The sequence below is a fragment of the Sarcophilus harrisii genome, chromosome 3, assembly GCF_902635505.1.
Source record: "Sarcophilus harrisii chromosome 3, mSarHar1.11, whole genome shotgun sequence".
Lineage (NCBI taxonomy): Eukaryota > Metazoa > Chordata > Mammalia > Dasyuromorphia > Dasyuridae > Sarcophilus > Sarcophilus harrisii.
The window spans coordinates 475,367,042-475,389,433 of record NC_045428.1 but is presented as its reverse complement, the minus strand read 5'-3'; the positions used below and the strand labels follow the sequence as shown (position 1 = coordinate 475,389,433).

Below are 22,392 nucleotides of genomic sequence, written 5' to 3'. Positions count from 1 at the left end.
AGGGACTTTTCTCCTAAGGGTAAGATTATGTTCTATTTATATCTAAACAAAAATAAGATTTAGTTGGATGAGATCCTGTCCAAGATATTAGAGCATGTTCCTTGAGGGGCAGGACAATCTCATCAATTGGTCATGTCTTTAAAGATTGGCTTTTCACAGGAGTTGGGCTTTAAATGAGGAAATAAGGGAGAAAAGCCTGGATCCTAATTTAATAATTAGTTATTAATATAATAGTAAAACAATAATTTCCTTTACATATATACATGTTGGTAGAAGAATATACGTATGTGTGTGTATACACACATGCACAAAACTACACACACATATATAAGCACTTGTAGAAAATAAAAAGAATCATGAGAGATCAAGTGGTTTAACAGTATTCTTTACATGGCACCTCTAGTTTGTGGACAGAACAAAGACAACTTTTTAAATAAAGTCAACAATCAGATGTTCTGGTTTTCAACTGAGGTTCGCAGAGCTAATTTTTCATATGAGATCATTCAAATTTTAAAATACACAATTTCCTTTTACTAAATGACAACAAAACCTTTTAAATTTCACTGCTACAAAGTCACTAAAGATGGTTACAAATGAAAAATTCATGTTAACCAATGTTCAGCTATAAAAATTACAGTGGAGAGCCATAATGTATTTTAGTTTCAATTACAAACAAAAATTTAACTATTTTCATGAATTGCTCAGAAACCATTTACATTAGAGTATTTCATACTTTTAATAAATGACCTAAGTATGGTTTTAGGACATATTGGGAAGATAAATGCATATACACATATGTATATGCATCTTCCCCCAATGTCTCAAATATGCATAGTCAGAGAAAATATTTGCCAAGACTTTAAACTTCTTGGTTGAGACCAGAAAGACAGTAATTTTCTCCTGCTAATATCTTCTGTTATAAATGTTAGCTTTGGTTAGATCTCATATGAAATAATGCAGACTTTTATAAAGATGAAGCTTTTCTTCCCTAGTGCTAATGCTTTCTGTCACTACTTTTGGTCTATTGAAGAGGATGAGAAAATAATGCTATTCTCTCTTGTTGGACTCTTAGGAAGACTGTAATATCCTCTGAAAAATACTTTGCACATCCTTGATACCTAGAAGGAAGCTCTAAAAGTGCGCTCTCTCTTTCCTCTCTCTCTCAAAGATATATAACCTACAAGAAAGGATTTCTTACAACATAATCTATATTTCATTTTTTTAGTCTTAATTCCAAATTTATTTCATGAAGGGTAAACTCAAGGGTGTGTTGGAGCTAGCTTGAACTAGTGCAAGAGCTGATAGTTAAAATTTTAATGTGAGCATTTATTATACCTTTTAAACTGAAAAATGCTAGTCAGATGTTAATTTATTAATTGTCCAGATTTACCAAAATTGATGGAGAAAAATATTAATAATGGAGATTGACCCTAAAAATTGAATCTGATTTTTCACTTCCCCGCTCTTTCTCTCTCTCCTTACCAACCTTCCCCCACACAATCAGTTGTTAAATATTTATTATCACACCACAGTAATAACTCAGGTAATTTGAGTTGGCCAGCACACAAAATTTGCAAGACTTACTTTGAACAGAATTTTAAAATGCCTGCCATAACAAGTTCTAATTCTTTTGATTTTCCTTATAGTTTTAGCTCCATTACATCACTTAATTCTAGACCAGAGATGCTCAGAACAATGGTATGGATACAATAACTGTAAAATGGTTTACCTATTTTTTAAAAGGAATTTTAAATGTCAAGTCAAAAAATACATAAAATGTACCTCAACATATGTCTTAAAGAGATCTGCTGTGTATTTTGGGGGTATGTAGAAATCAAAGAAGCAAAAGATGCAGTTTCTACCTTTATAGAGTTTATAAACATTTAGCAAGAATGATGAAACATGAAACATAGGATATAATATAATGTAGCATGTAATCCAATCTATATTGTTAGTTAGAAACTAAATAAGTTGGTAAACAACTATCATTTATGGAAAAAAACTACTAACAACCATGAGAAATTAGTTCAGTTCCATTTAAATAGAACAGAAATGGGAAAAGAAGGAACAGAATGGTGAGGCTAGAAGGTTCTCTTCACTTTGATTTTTAGCTACCACAAAATTCTTGAAAAAAATAAAGAAGTTTAGATCATTGAACACTCAAACAGGCCTCAAAACCCAGCATAGAAGGTGGGCACTTGCAGACAATGGTGGGGTGGTAGAGAGCCCATTCGCCTACACAGCATCTACATCGATGAAAAGCTTTAGGAAAATAAAACTGTGAATCTCAGCACTTTGATTCTCACAGTAAGAATAACAAAATTTGAACAATCTGATTCTGAGGGTTTTGATCAAATGTAACAATACACATAGAGTACTTTGTATACCCCAAATAAAAGTCAGCTGTAATAATTTGGACTACTATGGTTTATAGCAACTTTCCATAAACAATTGACAGACTCCTGAAAACTAGCTTAGATAAAAAGCTTCAGTTTAATTCAAGAATATAAAATGTGTACAAATTATGTACGAAGTGTCATCACTTTCAGAGAGATATAAAATTTTTTTTTTAAAGACAGTCTTTAAGGTGTTTACAAACTATTAGGGGAAATATAAAATGTAAACAAATAAAAATTATGCAAAGAAAATATTAATTAAAGGAAGATTCAAGACAAAGTATTATAATAAATCTGAGAAGAGGGCAGACACTTTGATTATGCTTATGTGATTAATGAAAATGAGGATGGAAATGTGTACTGGAAGCAAGATATTGATGATCTTAAACATTAACCTAAAATATGCATTTAACTTTGAGTGCAACAGAGAATTAAATTCTGAGCAGGGAATAATAGAGAATAAGTACATTAGGAAAATCTTTTGGGAAATTATGCAAAGGTTAAAATAGAGTATGGAGGTGAAAAGTGAAGCTAGGATACTGTTATATTATAGGTATTCAAGGGTTGAGGGCTTGAAGAGGATGAAAAAGATACTATCGGAAGGAAAGGGACACAGTTGCAGGAGATACTGTGAAAGTAAAACCAACAAGACAACAACAGATTGATTGTGAAAGGTGGGATATTGAGAAGAATGAAAACTGACAATGAGACGAACCTAGGGGGATAGTAGGTTACCATAAGAAATAGAGAAGTAGAGAGGAGAAATGGTTTTAGGGAAGGACTAAAATTAATTTGAATTTATATTTTTTATGTTTTGTTTGTTTATATTTAAATATTTATTTAATTGCATTATATATTTATGTATTGGTAAACTGAGTTTGAGGTTCTAATGGTTGTTTATGTCCAGCAGGAAGTAGAGATAGACTGGAGCTTAAGAAAGAGATTAGAATCCGATCCCTTACGTTTGGCAATATTTTCATGGAGATGATAGTTGAATCCATTGAATTTGAGTATAAACTGAGAAAAGATGGTCAAGAACAGTGCCTTTGGGTATATCTATAGTAAGGAGGCAAGAAGATACGAAACGAATGAAAGAGATCAAGAAAAACTGTCATACAAAAAGGATTATCAAGAGAAATCTTTGTTATAGAAGTTAAGCAATGGTCATATACTTGTAGCTAACAGGGAACTGAAGAAATTATCTACTTCAAAAATCTCATTTTACATATGAAGAAATAGAGACCCAGAGAGATTGAGTGACTCGTCCATAGATAATAAGTGTCCACAGATAATAAAACTATAAGGAAAATCAAAAGAACTGGAACTTGTTATGGCAGGCATTTTAAAATTCTGTTCAAAGTAAGTCTTGCAAATTTTGTGTGTTTAATTTTTTTTCTGTCCATAGATAATAAGTCCATAGATAATAAGATAATAATATTTGAAGCTAGGTCTTATGACCCCATTCCTCCTGCTCTTTTTGCTACCCTATGGTTTTCTCCAAGGATGAGATGCAAGAATATCAAGAGTACTGGGAAAAGACTTTGTTTATGGACTTCTTAAAGAAAAAAGTTTCACAAAGTGATGAAGACTAATAGGTGAGTGGATAGGAAAGTAATAAAGGAAAAATACAAAATATGGTGGCTAGAAGATATAGCAAAATCAAAGGCAGGCTTTTTTCCCACAAGGAAAAAGACAATCTGAATAATGCTAAAAGAATAAATGTAAAGTATTAAACTAAATTTTTAAAAAATCTATTGCATGAGTCAAAGATGAAGAATGGCTAGACTATAGTATATCTTCAAAAGATTTATTGCATCTCTTTTCCTAATACTATCTAGAGAACATTTCCTTATTATAATGAATTTATATAAAGTATTACAAAATGAAATAACTTTTTATATAAAGTCTGGAATTTATGTTAAATATTCAACACTCACGTTCCCTCACCTTTCTAAAAATGGCAAGGAAAAGTCCCTCATATCTCTTCTTTGAAGGATATGATGGTTTTAATAGATTAATAATGCATAAGATATGGTAAGCAAAAAAAAAAGATCAATCTAAAACTAAATTAAAGGAAATACAATGTTCAAGATTAGGGAGATGATAGTTTGATATAATATGCTTAGTTCTAGGTGCTATATTTTAGGAAAGATATCTAGATTTGAAGTGTCCATAGGACACTATGGATGGTAAAGAAGTCAAGACTGATTTGGGGGGCTGAGTTCACTTAGACTCCTGTAGTTTTTTTTTTTTTTTATTGATTGTTGTAGGAAATAGTCTCTGTGAATGTTTGTCCTTTTATCTGTTTCTGATTTTTCAATGTCAAAAGATTTAATATGTAAAAGTTGAGTTGCCTCACTCATATGGCAACTGTTTTAAATTTTAAGTTTCCTTCTAATTTGGTTATTATTTTGACCTTTATTCCAAGAAGCTAATACAAGAAGACTACATGGAGCTGATTTTATAACTCCCATGTTAGGAACTGGCTATTTTCTCTATTATATATGACACATCCCTAGATCATATTACAAATGAGAAACTTAGAAGAAATTACCACTTGGAATTATAGAAGAGGTAAAAGTGTTCACAATTCTTGAATAGAGAAGATCACAGATTACATAAAATTTTAAAAGTTTTTGCACAAAGTCAAGGTAGTTAACTGGGAGAAAAAATCTTTGCAGCAAGAGCTACTCTCCAATTAACAAATGGTCAAAACATTTAAGGAAAAATTGGTCTAATTTGCAAAGGGGCAAAAGTTAAGATATCACTACCATCATAAGTCACTAAAGTTATTTACTAATGTAATGGAAGACTTTTTTCAAACAATCCAAATGAAGAAAAAATTTTGTTTATGATGGTGAGGAATCCTCAAAATCCTTCTATATTCAAATGATATTGTGTAGATGGCCTGAAGCACCAATATATTCTAGAATACTCTCAATGAGATCTATGACTATTATTAAGAGATAATTTTAGAATTCACAAAGATAAAGAATGTGTATTTCCCAGATTATGTTATAAAGGTGGATTGATAGTCTACTGAGTTGTCCTTCAATACATATCTTAATTTTTTTTTTCTTGACAGTATTATGAAATTTTTTTAGAGTAGGTAGATGGGAGTGCTACTTGTAGGCTACCATACAGCTGATATATATTTTGTCTTTATTTTCTTGGCAATTTCATGCTATGTATGTACCATGTAAAATAATGTATTTAGAGCCACTGTTATAAGTTTTTAATGTATTTTTCCATCTTGTTTTATATGTATGTTATATAACATTCAAAAAAATAATTTTTCCTAATGAAAAAAAAAAACAAAATGCAAAATTCACCATTTTGATAACTGAAAATTGACAATTTTTAAGTGACTAAGCTAGAATGTATTTATTGTTAATAACAGATTTTTATTGTTAAATTATATGTAAAAATAGTTTTCAACATTCATCCTTGCAAAACCTCGAGTTCCAATTTTTTTCTCCCTTCAATTAGCATCAGTCCTTGTAGGTCTCTCCAGGCCCTTTTGAAATCATCCTGCTGATTCTTTCTTATACAACAATAATATTCCATTACACTCATATACCATAACTTATTAAAGCCATTCTCCAACTGATAGGCATCCACTCAGTTTCCATTCCTTGCAGTTACAAAAAGGTCTGTTACAAACACTTTTGCACATGTGGGTCCTTTCCCCTTATTTATGATCTCTTTGTGATACAGGCCCAGTAGAGACACTGCTGGGTCAAAGGATATGCACAGTTTTATAGCCCTTTGGGAACAGTTCCAAATTCCTTTCCAAAATAGTTGGATCCATTCACAACCCCACCAACAATGTAATAATGTCTCAGTTTTCCCACAGCCCCTCTAACATTTGTCATTATCTTTTCCTCATTTAAGATACTATGTGATGGTATCTCAGAGTTATCTTAATTTGAATTTTTCTGATCAATAGTGATTTAAAGAATTTTTTCATATAACTAGAAATGGTTTAATTGCTTCATCTAAAATTTATCTATTTATATCATTTGACTATTTATCAATTGGAGAATGGCCTGTATTCTTATAACTTTGAGTTAAATTCTCTATATATTTTAGAAATGAGGCCTTTCTCAGAACCCTTGGATGTAAAGATTTTTTCCCAGTTTTCTCTTCTCTTCTAATCCTGTCTGCATTGGTTTTATTTATACAAAACCCTTTAAATTTAACATAATTAAAATTATTCATTTTGCATTTCATGATGCTTTCTATATCTTCTTTGGCCAGAAATTCCTTCCTTTTCCATAGATCTATAAGGTTGAATATCTCTTGTTCTCCTTATAATATCTTATCCTTTTTGCCTAAATTATAATACCATTTTGACCTTACTTTGGTTAAAGGGTATTAGATGTTGGTCAATGCCTAGTTTTTGCCATACCAATTTCCAATTTTCCCAGCAATTTTTTGTGAAATAATGGGTTCTTATCACAAAAGTTTGAGTCTTTGGGTTTATCAATTACTAGATTTTATTACTACTGAGTGCTTGTAAACCTAAACTATTCCAACAATTGATTATTCTATTTCTTAGCCAGTACACCAAATGGTTTTGATGACCATTACTTTCTAATATAATCTTAAGGCTGGTACAGCCATGTTACCTTCATCTGCAATTTTTTTTCATTAATTCCCTTGAAATTCTTGACCTTTTGGTCTTCCAGATGAACTCTTATTATTTATTTTAACTCTGTAATTTCTTAATGGTCAATTGGTTTGTAGTACTTTATTAAATTGAGACTGTTATCTTTCTTGGGCTTTTAGTTAGATACCGAGTGAATACATTAGACACATTGGGTTTTAGTTGGGATTTTTTTATAGTATAGCATTTTAATTTTTTGGTTCTTTGCTATTTTGATTAACCAAAAGCATTATTTTAATAAATGTTATAATACCAGCCTAAAAATACATATCTTAAGAGTTGCAGTGTATATAGACTGAGAAGCTGGGCCATCAGTTGAATAAAACACTTAGTTTTTTTAATCTGACTGGAGGTCTAAAATCTAAGATCTTAAAAAAGAAAACCTGCTTCTAAGAAAATTGAGTACTTAGAGACTATCTTCCACTTAAAAATTCCCCCATAGAAATCCTAGTCCACCATTGTTGAGTCATGAGAAACTGTTCCATAGGCACTCAATAATCAACCCTCTAATTAAATTAGTTAATCTTAGTGTTCCTTAATATTTTCTTAAAAGGAAAATTTCTATGTAATATAATTATTATGTATCTGGAAGGACACAGATATACAGAGTTATTGCTTCAATAATAACAAAAATTTTGGTTACCCCAGTTTACCTTCTAAGTTAACCAAATAGTCCTGGTTGTAATAGGTTTCTTTAGAGGATTGCCAGCTCCTTATTATTAAAGTTCTTTAGGTACAAGTGGGATAACAATTTTTCAGGGTTGATTAAATGGGATACACATTTTTGGATATACAAAACCCTGAATTTCAGACTTGGGAGAGACTTCCTAAGGAATATAATTTAATTCATTCCCATATAAAAACACTCATTAAACATAAGCAACAAATATTCAGTCATCCAATCTTTGCTTGAAGAGCTCCAATAAACAGAGACCCATCTCCCAAAGCAGTGAGCAGTCCTTTTACTTTTGGAGTTATAATTGTTATAGTTGACATCAACCTTAAATTTTTCTCTTGGCAAATTCCCCTACTTACTCTGTTCTTCATAGTTCTGCCCTGTGAGACCAAGAAAAGGTCAAATCTCTCTGCCTTTCAAATGCCTGAACATGGCTGAGGAACTTGGACGGTCAGGCAACAAGATTAAAGTGCAATACGTGAAGGACTCAAGCATCATAGAGGTATATGCAAAATATTTAAGAAATGGATTATAAGAAGGCTTTTAAGAGGTAAGTTAGATCACTAAAGGAGATTTACAGGACAGGAATAGAATAAGATGAGAAACTTTGAAGGAAATATACCCATCAAAGTATACTAGAGTTACTTATGTACCAAAGTATATAATTAGGAGATAAATGCATATTAAAGCAAATCATAGAATCTAAGAATTGGAAAGGATATCAGAGATCATCCAGTCATATCTTCACATTTCCAAAATATAAACTGATACTCAAAGTGTGACATGTCCAATATTTACAATTGTAGAACAAAAATTTGGGTCTCTTCTCTCAGTCTAGTATTCTTTTTCTCAAATCATAGCTGTTTGCTTAAAGCCAAATGTAGCATAATAATCTCCATTATATTATATTCCTAAATCTGACTATATGAATTGAGGGAATATTTTTCTTAAAGCTTTTGTCTCATTTCTATGATTATTCTATATCCTATTTGCAGACGCCAGGTTTCCAGTAAGTACAATCTAATAAAACATCGCCATCTAGTGCTGAATCGAAATTCCAGGCCAAGGTTCCCCCCAAAGCTGGTAAAACTTCAAATGGAATTATCACAGATTTTTCATATTTGAAGATTCTCTCCATTCAGTTATTAGAAGCAGGATGTTCCACAATTAAATTGCTCCATAGGACAAGTAAAATTCAGAAGATTTTATATAGGCTAAAGAAACTATTTTAACACAACTGACGACACTGAAGGGATTTATGTTCATGGCCAAGAGAAAGTTAAGGAAGAAAATATTAATGGATAGATAGAAATGGATCGTGTTGAATTATAAACATAATACAATAATATGACACACATACTGAAGTTCACCTAATTGGAAATCTCAAACACCAAGAACACAGCCAAAAATCTAGCAAGAAATCTTAAGAAATTAACTGTAACAAAAATAAATGAAATAACATCTTTACAATAGATATGCATACTTTAATCAGAGGAGAATTGTTCAGGCTCTAACCTACAACTTATTCACTCTTATTTATTTACAACTGTAATTCAACTGGGTTTCTAACCCATATATTAGAAAGGAAGAACAGGATTGTAATGAGTTTCTAGAATTAGAAGCAATGACAGCAAGAAAAAAAAGTGATGAACAGCTTAACAGTAAGAGAAAAGACAAAAAAACACCATAAAAATTAGATAAAAGAACTCAAAAAGATTAGTGGAATAAGCTACTGAATACAAGGAAAAACAGCAAACATCCAGGATGTTATCATTTTAATAATGGCATAATGTAATAATTGATAATAAAAATGACCCTGAGAAGTTTTAAAATGTCTTATGTCATGTTTAAGTGTGCAATAATATTTAGAAAAATCTTTTCATAAAAGGGTGAAGTATTACATAGATACATGTGTGTATAAAAACACACATGAAATTTAAGAGAAAATGTTCTAGTTATCAAGAAAATGCACTTTAACATGAAATACCTCATCCCCACTGATGCTGGATAGATAGGTATCTCTCCACTTCAATCATATTATTGCTGTTGATTTTTAATCATGTCCAACTTTTCCTAAATCCACTGGACCATAGCATGGCAGACCCTTTTAATCTCTACTCTCTCAAAATCTGTACAAGTTCATGCTCATTTTTTCTATAATACTATCCCTCTCACTCTTTCCTATCCATTTTTCCTTTCCTTTTCAACATCAGGCCCTTTTCTACTTAGTCCCATCTTCTTTCTTATTATATAGCCAAATATTTAAGCTTCAGCATCAGTATTTGACCCTCCATTGAACAACTTGAATTAATTTCTTTAAGTATTAACTGATTTGATCTCCTTGCTATCTAAGGGACTCTCAAAAAGTCATCCTCAGCACTACAATTTCAGACTGTCAGTTCTGTGATACTTAGCTTTTCTTATAAGCCAACTCTCATACATTGCTCCTAGAAAAACCATAGTCTGGACTATACTGACTTTTGTCAGGAAGGTGATATCTCTGCTTTTTAGTATGTTGTCCAAATTTGTATAGCTTTCCTTTCAAGGAGCAAGCATCCTTTAATTTCAAGTGTTCAGTCACAATTTGCTGTGATTTTTGAGCCCAAGTTAAAAAAAAAAATCTGACACTGCTTCCATTTCTTCTCTCCCTATTTGTCAGAAAGTGATGAGAGCAATTGTCAAGATATTTTTTTCAAGCCATCTTTGAAACACTCCTCCATCAAGAGCTTTCTTAATCCCTCTTTATTTTCTGCCATCAGAGTTGTATCATTGCTAATATTTCTCCTGGCAATCTTAATTCTGGCCTGTCATTTTTCATGATGTTCTCTGCATATAAATGAAATAAATAAGGCAACAATACACATACTTTCTTTTCCAATTTTAAACCAATCACTGTTCTATGTTTAGTTCTAATTGTTGCTTCTTGGTCCAATTACATGTTCCTCAGAAAACAAGTAAGATGTTCCCATCTCTTGAAGACTTGCCATTTTTTGTTGTGATGCATACAAAGGTTTTAGTGTAATCAATGAAGGAGAAGTAAATTTTTTTTTTTTTTACAACTCCTTTGCTATTTCCATAATCCAGCAAATGACATTTTGGTCTCTAGTTTTCATGTTTCTTTGAAAATTAGCCTGCTCTTCTATTCATTATCAGTTCATATGTTTCTAAAGCCTAACTTGCAGAATCTTAAGTAGAGCCTTGCTGATGTGTGAAATGAGTGTAATTATTCAGTAATTTGGCCACACCTTGACACTGCCCTTCTTTAGGGCTATCACTCTACTACATAGCATTTATTAATATATGATAGGTACTGTGCTGAATGCCAGAGATATAAAGAGAGAACAAAACACACTCACAACCCTCAAGGAGTTCAGGGTCTAATGAGAGAGAGATTATGGAAGCAATTACATAATCTCAGAGGGAAGGCACCAGTAGTGAAAAATCAAAGAAAGGCTTCTTGCAGGAAGTCAGATTTGCACTGAATCTTGAAAGAAATCAGGGAAGGAGAGATAGGAGAACAGTATTCAAAGGATAGAGACAACCAATGAAAAGGAAAGGTATCAAGATATAGACTGTCATGTAGGATGAACAGAAAGCAGGATAATATTTTTAAAATGTAGGAACTAAATGTAGGAACCAAGAAACTAAAAGTTAATTATATATGATTTAATTTTTCAATAATAAACTTGCTGAATTATCTAGACATAAATATTTTGTCACTGAATAAACAGAATTAGAGCAATTAGGTGAATAGTTAACAATCTTAACAAATCAGTATTGTTAACGTTCTTCTCTTAATTAATTAATTAATATCTTAGTAATAAGATATAATTTTTAGAGAACTTACCGTCCAGCAGAAACCTGCTTAAGTGAACCAGCACTTTCAAACAGCTGGGCTTTAGCTGCCACTCTAAAAATGAAGCATAAACACATGTTTTAAATTTGCTTTTCAAAGTGCTTTAGTATCTGTCCAGGAAATCATTCAAGATCATCATATGTTTCTGTTGCATCATTGAAAAAAATTGTTGTGAATTCAAAAATGTAAACAGAGTAGCATAAACTTCAAGTAAAACAGTCTTATAAATGAGAAACATATTGCTAATTAATTATAAATAACATTTTTAGTTCAGTTTTTCAGTCTATGGGATGAACAGTGAGTTGCTATGAACCATTTACTCTTTTAAAATTTCATTTAATTTTTAGGGAATAAAACAAACATTTCCATAGCAGTACAATTTTTTAAAAAAAATGCTTACACGTGAAGCTGCAAATCTACCATGCACAACTTCCTATTCTTTTCAAATATATAACAAAATTATCATATAAATTTTTACCTTTTTTCTTCCCTCACTCCCCCTGACCTAGAGATGACTACCATTAGAAAGAAATAGACATATATATGTAAAATTATTCTATGCATATTTCTCTTTATCATTTTTTCCTCTGGATGCATTTTTTCAAATATGTCCTTTGAAGTTCATTTGAGTATTTATAATGGTCAAAATAATTTGTTTGCTCAAATATTGCTGTTACTTTATTCAATGTCCTCTTGGTTCTTTTCATTTTGCTCTTTATTTTTTAAGGCAACTTTTTCTATTTTTTTTCTAAAATCACTGACTTCATCATTTTTTATAGACAGCAATATTACATAGCAATAATATACCACAGCCCTTCCAGTCATTCCCCAATTGATGGGCATCCCTGCAATTAAGTTCTTTGCTACTGTAAAGAGAATTACTATACAAATTTTAGAACATACAGATTCTTTTCTTTTATCCCTAAATCATCTTTGGTGATAGATCAAATAGTAGTATTACTGGGAGTCAAAGTGTATAAGTAGCTTAATACTTATTTGGGATAAGTAGCTTAATACTTATTTGGGCATAATTTCAAATTGCTTTTCAAAATGATTGGATCAGTTCACAAGTCTACCAACAATAAATTAGTGTCCTAATTTTTCCACATTCTCTCCAACATTTGTTACATCCCTTTCTATCATTTTAGTTGATCTGGTAGGTATAAAAATGATATTGCAAGGTTGTATTAACTTGCATTTCTCTAATTAATAATGAGAGCATTTTTTCACATTATTATAAATTTCTTTTCCCACTCATATCCTCTGACCACTTATGAATTGAGGGATGACTTTTTATATATTTTAGATATGAGATCTTTATTTGATAAACTATTTATAAAAATTTCTCTTCATTTTCTTCTTTCCTTTTTATCTTGGATACATTTATTTTATTTTTTAATTTAAATTTAAATTTTTAAAATTTAATGTAATGGAAAATATCCATTTTACACATAATTTCACTTTTTATTTCTTGTTTATTCATAAATTGTTCACATACCCATAAGTCTTATAAGTATTATGTTCCATGTTCTTTTAATTTTCTTGTAAAATTTCTATATGTAGGTCATGTATTCATTTTTATCTTATCTTAGCAAATGGTACAAGATATTGGTCTATGCCTAGTTTCTATCACTGTTTTTCAGTTCCCCCCAATTTTTACTTAATAATGAATTCTAATCCCCAAATCTTAAATCTTTACACTTGTCAAATACAAGGTTGTCATGTTTATTTGCTGCTGTAAATTGTATGTCTACATTATTCCATCAATCCACCTTTCTATTTCTTCGGCAGTACCAGATAGTTTTGATAATTACTGTCATAATTCAGCCTATGATCTGGTACTGCAAAACCTTCTTCCTTTACTTTTCCCCCCCATTATTTCCTTTGATATTCTTGACTTTTAGTTTTTCTAAATGATTTTTCTATTATTTTTGCTTGCTTTTTTCAAGGGTTCTTCTTTTAACTTCATTCTTCCTTTCTCCAATAACTATTCAGGATAATGAAGAGAATGCTTTCTCCTTAAAACATGTTCTTTATTAATTAATTCATTTCCTCCCCTTTACTAATTTCCTATTTTATATAAGACATTGGGCTAGGATGGGGAAAAATAAAAAAATCCAAATTAATATCAATAAGTGTAATGGCTTTAATAATTATTGGATCTTATGGAGTCAGAAGGTAGAAGGAACTCACGTTCAAAGTGGAAGGCACTACTTAAATCTATGCTTTTAACACAAATTGTTATTTAAAATTTTAAAAATAATTTTAATGTCAGATCCAGTTATGTGTGTGTGTCATACACATACTACATACAAACACACACACCCACACACACACACACACTCAGATATATTTACAGAAAGAGAGAGATGAGCAAATTCATGAAATTTAACTTATGATATTTTAAAATTACTAAACATGGCACGGATTCTAAATACTTAAATAATGATCTTAGCTGAGGTAAAGTGAAAGGAAATGAGAACAAGGTCAGGGCAAAAACAACTAGGACAATTACCTATTTTTACAAGGAGAAAGTTCTTGATAAAATTCCTATACCATTTTGCCATGGAGGTGAGGTTAGATTCCTAAAGATTGTACTAGGATATGCTGATAGGTTCTACAAATTGAAGACTTTATATACAGGTCCAGGGACCACATTAATTTAATTGTTGTTGACCTTAATATCAGATCTCTGATTACTTACTAAAGTAATTAACATGTGGGTTAGTCAGTCATTGAGCATTTATTAAACATCTTTTCTATTCTAGCTATTGTGTTAGTGCTACAAACATAAAGAAAGGTAAAAGGCAGTTCCTTATCTCAAGGAACTCAAATGCGACAGCTAGGTAATACAATATATAGAAAGCAGGGCTTAGAGTCAGGAAGACCTACATGAATTCAATCCAGCCTCATACTTAGCAGTATGACTCTGGGCAAGTCACTTACCCTGCCCATTGTGTTAAGTGTTTGTGGTCAAATTTGAACTCCGGTCCTCCTGACACCAGGACCAATTCTCTGTACACTATGCCAGCTAGCTGCCCCACTGTCCAATTTTTCATTATACTTCATAAATTTTTAAAATTCCTCTACTCTACCCTTTGCAATTTGTGTTGGATCGTAGGCTACAATCATCTCTTTTTTCAAATTCAGATATACAAATGTCCTGCGAAGTGACTTGTTGCTTTTGCTGTCACTATGAAACCAACTCTCCCCATCCCTTTAATCTTCTATCTGAGAAGAACATGCAAGTCAGTCTTCCATTTAAATATAGCCCAGTTAAGTATTTTGGTTTCTTCAACATCAACATTGCTGTTATTTAAATAGTGCTTTAAGGTTTGCAAAGTCTTACAAATTACAAATATCTTATTTTATGCTCACAACAATCCTGGAAGATGGGTATTATTATTATCATGCCCATTTCAGAGGTAAGGAAACAAAGGATGAACAGTCTGGACTCTTCTACTGAAAATGTTCTAGGGTCAAGGCATATAATTAACAAAATCAATGGTCACTTTTCAGTACTCATCCTTTTAACTTTTCTGAAGTTTCTGTTGGTTTTAATCATATCTCCCTGTTAGTTGTTACTTTCTCTCTTAGCTTTAGGGACAACATGTTCTCCTGGTTCTCTTTCCAACTATCAAGCAGCTCCTATTCTCCTTGTTTTGCTTATTTTCTCATTCCCTACTCTTTCTCTTGGCAATCTCATTGCCTCTGAGAGTCTCTCAGATACTACCTCTATGCAAATAATTAAACTATTTTTCTCAGTCTTCAACTCTCTTCCCGAGCCAGGACTATCATGTCTATCTTTCTTTTGAGACACACCCACTAAATGTCCAACTTGATTCAAAACATATTAATGACCTAAAATGGAACTTATTATTTCATTCTCTAATTTTGCTCTCAATCATTCTTTAATATTTCTTTTTGTGATAATGTCATGCATCTTGTCTCCCATGTGTGAAATCTGGGAATTATAGTTGACACTTCTGTATCCCTCATTTGTCATATCCAATTAGTTATCCAATCCTGCTAATTATGCTTCTATCCCATTTATGTACTCCATCCCACCACAAATGTTTTGGTCATGTAATGAAAATGAAAGATAATAGTAGGACAGTAGAATTAGTATATTTAATGAAGTTCTTAGGCTTTTCTTTTGTAAGAAGAAGGCTTTCAACATATTAGATAGATCTTTTATGAAAAATACAGACAAAAATCAAAGATTAGAAGTTATGGAGATGTGTATCACTACAGACAGAACAAAACCAGTGAAATTACAGATCAAATATATCTGAGTAAGTATTAGAAGAGAATATAATATTTTTTTAAAAAATTAATGATAGTCTAGTTTTTCCAAAAGTTCACTCTTATAGCTAGTGTGGAGATGTTATAGTTAATGAAATGGAAATAACTAAACAGAAATATGGCTAATAATTTAGGAAATGCATGACTGTACCTGTACAATTTATAGCAAATTGCTTTTTTCAAGGAGGAGATTGGGAAGGAAAGGGAAGACTTGGGAACTCAAAATTAAAAAAAAAAAACAAATATTAAAAATATTTTGTTTGCATGTAATTGCAAAAAAGAGTCATATATTCAAAAATTAATAATAGTTTTATTTTAGAACCAATAGAACTTATTGATAGGTGTAATGAAAACAATTTTTAAAAGGAAGGAATTAAAGAATTTCATCCACTGATGCTATGAACAAAATATTTTGACAACATGATCATAACAGATTTAAATTAGGAATGTTTTAGGGTACATCCTGACTCTTTGAAGACAACTATGACATATTATAAAATGGCCTACTGTATTGCTGAATGATAGGGAATTCTAGCCAAGATCAACCATTGATCTGAACCAGTGTGCCTCTTTTTATGTTCACATATTTGGCATGTTCTATTCACTGGACACAGAACTTGAAATCATCTTATTCCTCAGGCTACTAAAATGGGATCATAGATTTAGATCATAGGATGAAAGGTGAAAGAGACCTCAGAAGTCATTTGGTCCAAACTTAACTGTGGCCCAAATTGCCTATAGTGACTTGTCAGTCACTTAGGTAATAAATAGTAAAACCAGGCTTGAAACCAGGCAGAGCTCTTTTGACTGTATTATAAAGTAGATATTATAAATTATTGTATTATAATACTATAACTATTACAAAGTATTATAAGTAAGAACTATAAAGTAAATATATAAGTATCAGAGTGTCTTACTAAACTGTGTAGTTGTTTATTAGTCTACCTGAATTTATACCTTTCTTCTACGGTAAAGCTTCTTAAACTGTGGGCCACCAATGACATACAGGGTTGTATAACAATGTGGGCACTGAAAAATTATGATTTATTATCATTGAATGATTGATTTGAATTTTATATTTCACATGTATGAGTGTGTGTATGTGTGTGTTTTTTATTATGCTTGGGGTTGTTTAAAAAATTTTCAGGAAATTTTTCAGGAAAAAAGGGGTCATGAGTAGAAAAAATTTCCTGTCTTTGGAAATTCAAAATGTTCCACTACATGGTCTTATAACTTCCAATTCTAACATGACCTTCAGAATATTATTACTCACATTTACATTGATAATATTGACTCTAAATTTAATTTCTATGATTCTGTCAGTGTGAGAACCAATGGAGAAGAAAGCTCATCTACAACTCAGAAACTGTTAACCCAGTATATTAATCCTCGCAAACTTTATTCGAACTCCAAAATTTCACCTACTGGGCCATAGCCATTTTTAATCCCAAACAAGCTTCCAAAATAGTCTTGTTATGGGAAATAGATCACTTTATCCATTCAATAGCAGATTACAAGAAGAGAAAGTAGCTTGTCCAAGTTCACTCAGCTTGAATATAACATCAGATATCAAAGTTTTCTAGTATTCTTGTTAAACTAATTATGGTACTTAATATTAAAATGAAAATTTAAAAATTAAAAATGAATCCTAAGATCTTTATCACTTACACTGAACCAGGTCGCTGATATCCATTGCTTGATGTTGTTTCTAACCTCAATCTCCTACACATTTTTGGAGGAAGGTCAGGATTTGGTGGTGTTCTAGGTGTCTCTTTGGAATCTATGGAAGTTAAGCTTTGAATGGATCCACTGTAGCTTTTGTTTCCTATAAAGAAAATCCCCCATCATAAAGACAAAATAAAGTTAATATCACAGCACATGTACATTTTTTTTGAACCAAAATGGAAATATTTCAGTGAACAAAATGTTCAGTGCACAGAAGATCATCCTCAGGGAGATTGCAAACTACAGAAATTTTTTAAATGGCATCACTTCATCATGACAAATAAATTTAGCCCAAAAGTCACAATGTAAAAAAGTCTTTATAAATGCAAGTACATGAGCAAAGTTAACAGGAATCATTAGTCCCTTAAGTCCTTAGTTTTTCTTTGTGCTTGATCATGCTGAATAATCCAGCAATTTATAATGTGACAAGAGAAAGTGCTTACCTTCAGCTGCAGGGATTGATCTGAGGGAGGAAGCTGCAGATCTCTTCAGTCCTGAGAGTCCATAAGTCCCCTTTTGAACCAGATCTATTGATGGGGAAATGTTCCCTGATGCAACACTCTGACAATCAGACTCCACATCTGTTTTGGATGCATCTTCTTTAGAACTTGATTCTGGACTAGTCGTCCAGAGACCTGAGCTTTTCTGTCCATTGGAAGGTGGTGGAGATGCAATCCAGGGGATGCCTCCAGATTTTTCCCGTGGCTGAGAAGCTGATTTAGTAGTGCTATTTTGTTCTGATGAGTGAGAGGAAAGTGATTCTATGCTGCCCATAGGTGTGCTATCCGGGCTGCTGCTATATGAATCACCTGTGGTAGGGGGTAAGAAAAGGCAATTCTGTTAATAATTACTTAAATCTTTACATTTTTTTTTTTTTTTGCTGATGCTACAGGTTTATTACAATCACTCTAATTCTAGGCCTACAGTTGTTGTTGATAGTCCTCAATATAGAAAGGATAATTTAAAATTTAGAATAGGTGGCTGGATTCCCTCTATGACATAAATGTGCATATATGCACATATGTGTGGGTGCACATATATGTATATACAAAGGCATATGTGTGTACACATACATGTATATACAAACACACACATATACATATATACATACACATATTTTCTCAAGTATTTATGAACCGTCAAACCAAAGTAAACATCAAAATTTGTCCCTCACAGCAGGACCCCAAAGTAATTGAACAATGAGGAAAGAGTTTCACTGGTGACTGGAGAGGGAGGCAAAAGAAATAGATTAATGACATCTTTTGTTGTTGTTGCTGTTGTCTTTATCCCCCTGCCATTCCAAAAGGTATTATTAAGATGTGATATAACTGAATCCCTTTTCATTTAATAGCACTATTAGCTATCAGCGGACAAATTCAAAGCTGTACCAACTTCACAAAGGACAAGTTCATCTCCTGTAGCTTACAATTCTGCAACACAAAAGATATTTTACTGTAGTTTTCTTTTATGTTACAGGAAGATAAGATAAAAACTGAAGCTCTGAGAGTACTTTGTCTGGATTTCTCCCTTTCCCCTATCATCATACTTTTATGTGTATGTGTTGTATATTTCCCTATTTCCTCCTCTGCACTTTCCTCCTCACCTCCCATTAATAGCATGAACTGGGCCATCTTTTTTTGTATCTTCAACAACTAGCACAGTGTCTTAAATACACTAAGTACTTAATAAATATCTATTGCATTCATTAACATAATTGTGTCTATAATTGATATAGGGAATTTCAGGGATGTATAAAAGCTCCATCTACTGACATAGAACAGCAATTTGTTTGTAATTTATAATTTTAAGAAAATTGTCTGGGGGCAGTGAGAGTTTCAGTAATTTTGCCCGTAGTCACAGGGGGAGTCTATTTCATAAACAAGACTTGAACCCACAACTTTTTGGCTCTGTCCACTACACTTCACTGCCTTTCCATAATAATTATTCACATTTAAATAGCACCTTTTGTTGCTGTTCAGTCTTCAATCCTGTCCAACTTTTCGTGACCCCTCTTGGGATTTTTTTGACAAAGAAAAGTGGAGTGGTTTGCCATTTCCTTCTCCAGCTCATTTTACAGATGAGGAAATTGAAGCAGAGTGAAGTGACTTTCCCAGGGTCACAATGCTAATGAGTATCTGAGGCCAGATTCAAATTTAGGAAGATGAGTATTCCTGACTTCAAGTCCAGAATTCTATCCACTATGCCTCCTAATTGCCCAAAATAACACCTTAAATTTTGCAAAGTGTAAATCCTAAAAGGTTTGTATGAACAAAGCCCTTTCCAAACCTGAAGGAGACATATAAATAGTTATTGTTATCCACATATTATTATTATTATTTGATCCTTAAAATAATTTAGCTACTGGCATATTGTCTCATTATAATGTCTGGTGTGTAACTTAAAGCCAAATGTGCTGACTACTAGTTCCAGTGTACCATACTAACATTCTATAAAACTCTAGCAAATTATCATCTTGGCATTGGAGGGAGTAGAACATAAAACAGAGATTAAAATGAAATGAGAACAGCATCCCCTTCTCCAATTATTTTTGTTTTGTTTTGTTTTTGTACCACATACATATTTTGTACTATATTTTATAATATATATTTGTACTGTCTAAAGCTACCTTCCTAAATCACCTTGGTGCTTGGGCTCAATATACTATGGTATTCAAAAAAGTTTGTGTGTTTTTTAAGCATTTTATGATATCCAAGAAATGAGGCTTTAAGAACATAATGTAAAAAAAAGGAAGGAAAATGACTGCTTCGGTCAGATCCACTTTGGCTTTCTTTGCAGCCACTTCTGCGCCAGGACAAAACCTGCTGCAGAGAAAGCACCCAATGTACTTAATCACAGCTACAGAAGAAAGAGTATTGAGAAGAATGGCTGTTTTTTTTTTTTTTTTTTTCCTTTTGCAGTGGTAATGAATTTGGTCTAATATGCTTGTCACTGGCACCTTGATACTACATGTTGACAGGGACTTTATAAATGCAGAATAGAAAAGAGACAGAATCTAAGAGTTGGAAAGAACATTTTCTCTCTCACTAATCACCGACAGGAGAGTCATATATCCATGAAAGAATGGGCTACAAAAGTAGAAGCATTCTGAAAGGTCATTCCATACTTACTATCTGGTTCTGCCAAGCATGGGGTATATCTCCCTCTGGGCTTTCTTGAGCCTGTTGAGAGGCAAATGGCTCTTGTCCTTCTGGACCCTGACCGGGACTGAGGTTGAGGAAGAGGAATATTTGGGTCTGGTGCAGTATGGAATATCTATATAGCAGAAAAATAAATATAGATTCAATGAAAATATAATCTAAATAATTTAGATCAGTTTTAATATAATTTCATGCTCCTTAAATTTACTGTGGGGTAATGGATGCCGTCCTGGACCTGGAATCAGGAAAACCTCATTTATTCCAAAGATACCTGGGATATTCCTTCTAGCTCTGCAATTTATGATATGTCCCTTAACCTCAAAAGATGTTTTTATCATGAGAAGCAGTACTGTGTAGTAGAAGCAACATTGATTTGGTCAGACTCTTAGGTTTTAGCCCAAACTCCTTTGTGTGTTGACTATATTTTAGGCAGGTCATTTCAAGCCTCAATTTACTTATCCATCATTTGGGGATAATAGTACTTGTACTATGACAATACAAATTTATTTGTTACATAATCTTTATGATATAAGCATGTCATAAAATATGTAAATGCAATCATTATTACATTTTTACATACATAATGAGTGTCATAGTACTTGTCTCACTGAGTTAATGGCAGATACAAATGAGGCAACATGTATAAAAGCACTTTGTAAACTTCAAAATCCTTTGTCAGTGTCAGTTAATATTAATATATACTAATGTCTCTCTGTCTCTGTCTCTCTCTCTGTCTCCTCTGTCTCTCTCTCTGTCTCTATATGCAAGATAGAAAAAAAATTCTCTCTTGGTGCTGATTATTCCATCTGCCACAGGCTTCCATTTACCTTCTGAGTTCTTTGCTTTTATCTCCTAAATGTTAATTATGGAGGTTTTTCAAAAACACATACACACAGAGTTATATAGATATAGCTATCTCTTTGTAGGTTTATATACATACACATATGTATACACATACATCAAATATACAAGGCACATATTGTGTATATATGTGCATATGTGTATATACATATAACAACATTCTCTAGTAATTCTGGAAACTTGATCACAATTTGGCATATTTCATCCTTAACCTATAGTGATTAAATAATCCTTGCAGGGCTAGAAGGGATGAATTCTATATAATTTAAAAGGAAAAAGAAAATCTAATTCTGGGTCACTATCTACACTCCACAAGTTTGAGAATTCTTTTGCAGAAGGCCTTTGCTTTTTGCATATACTGTAGATGGAAACAAAGCAAGCTATACAGAGACTTTTTGTATATGTATATATATGTAAAATGTAATAATGATTACATTTACATATTTTATGACATACTTATATCATACTGTTGCAATGCTTATGTAATAAATAAATTTGTATTGTCATAGTACCATTATCCCCAAATGATGGATAAGTAAATTGTGGCTTGAAGAAATAACCTGACTAAAATATATTCAACACACACAGGAGTTTGGGCTAAAACCTAAGTCTCTGACCAAATCAATGTTGCTTCTACTACACAATATACTGCATCTCATGATAAAAAACATGTAGTTATGCAAGAATATTAATAAAAGCCAGTGACATTTGTATAATTTATATAAGATTCACATGCATTCTTTTAT

At 32.1% G+C, this 22,392-nt stretch overlaps 1 protein-coding gene across 1 annotated transcript in view; it reads right to left on the bottom strand.

The window, feature by feature from the left end:
• The window catches only part of ARHGAP42 (Rho GTPase activating protein 42), a 384,162-nt gene that overhangs the window by 9,303 nt on the left and 352,467 nt on the right, over positions 1–22,392 (bottom strand). Inside the window, exons 19-22 of the mRNA XM_003764271.4 lie at positions 20,756–20,900; positions 18,071–18,436; positions 17,571–17,727; positions 11,589–11,651 (exon numbers count right to left, since the gene is read on the bottom strand). Coding sequence (XP_003764319.1) covers positions 11,589–11,651; positions 17,571–17,727; positions 18,071–18,436; positions 20,756–20,900 — 731 coding nt within the window. The remainder of the gene's footprint in view (positions 1–11,588; positions 11,652–17,570; positions 17,728–18,070; positions 18,437–20,755; positions 20,901–22,392) is intronic.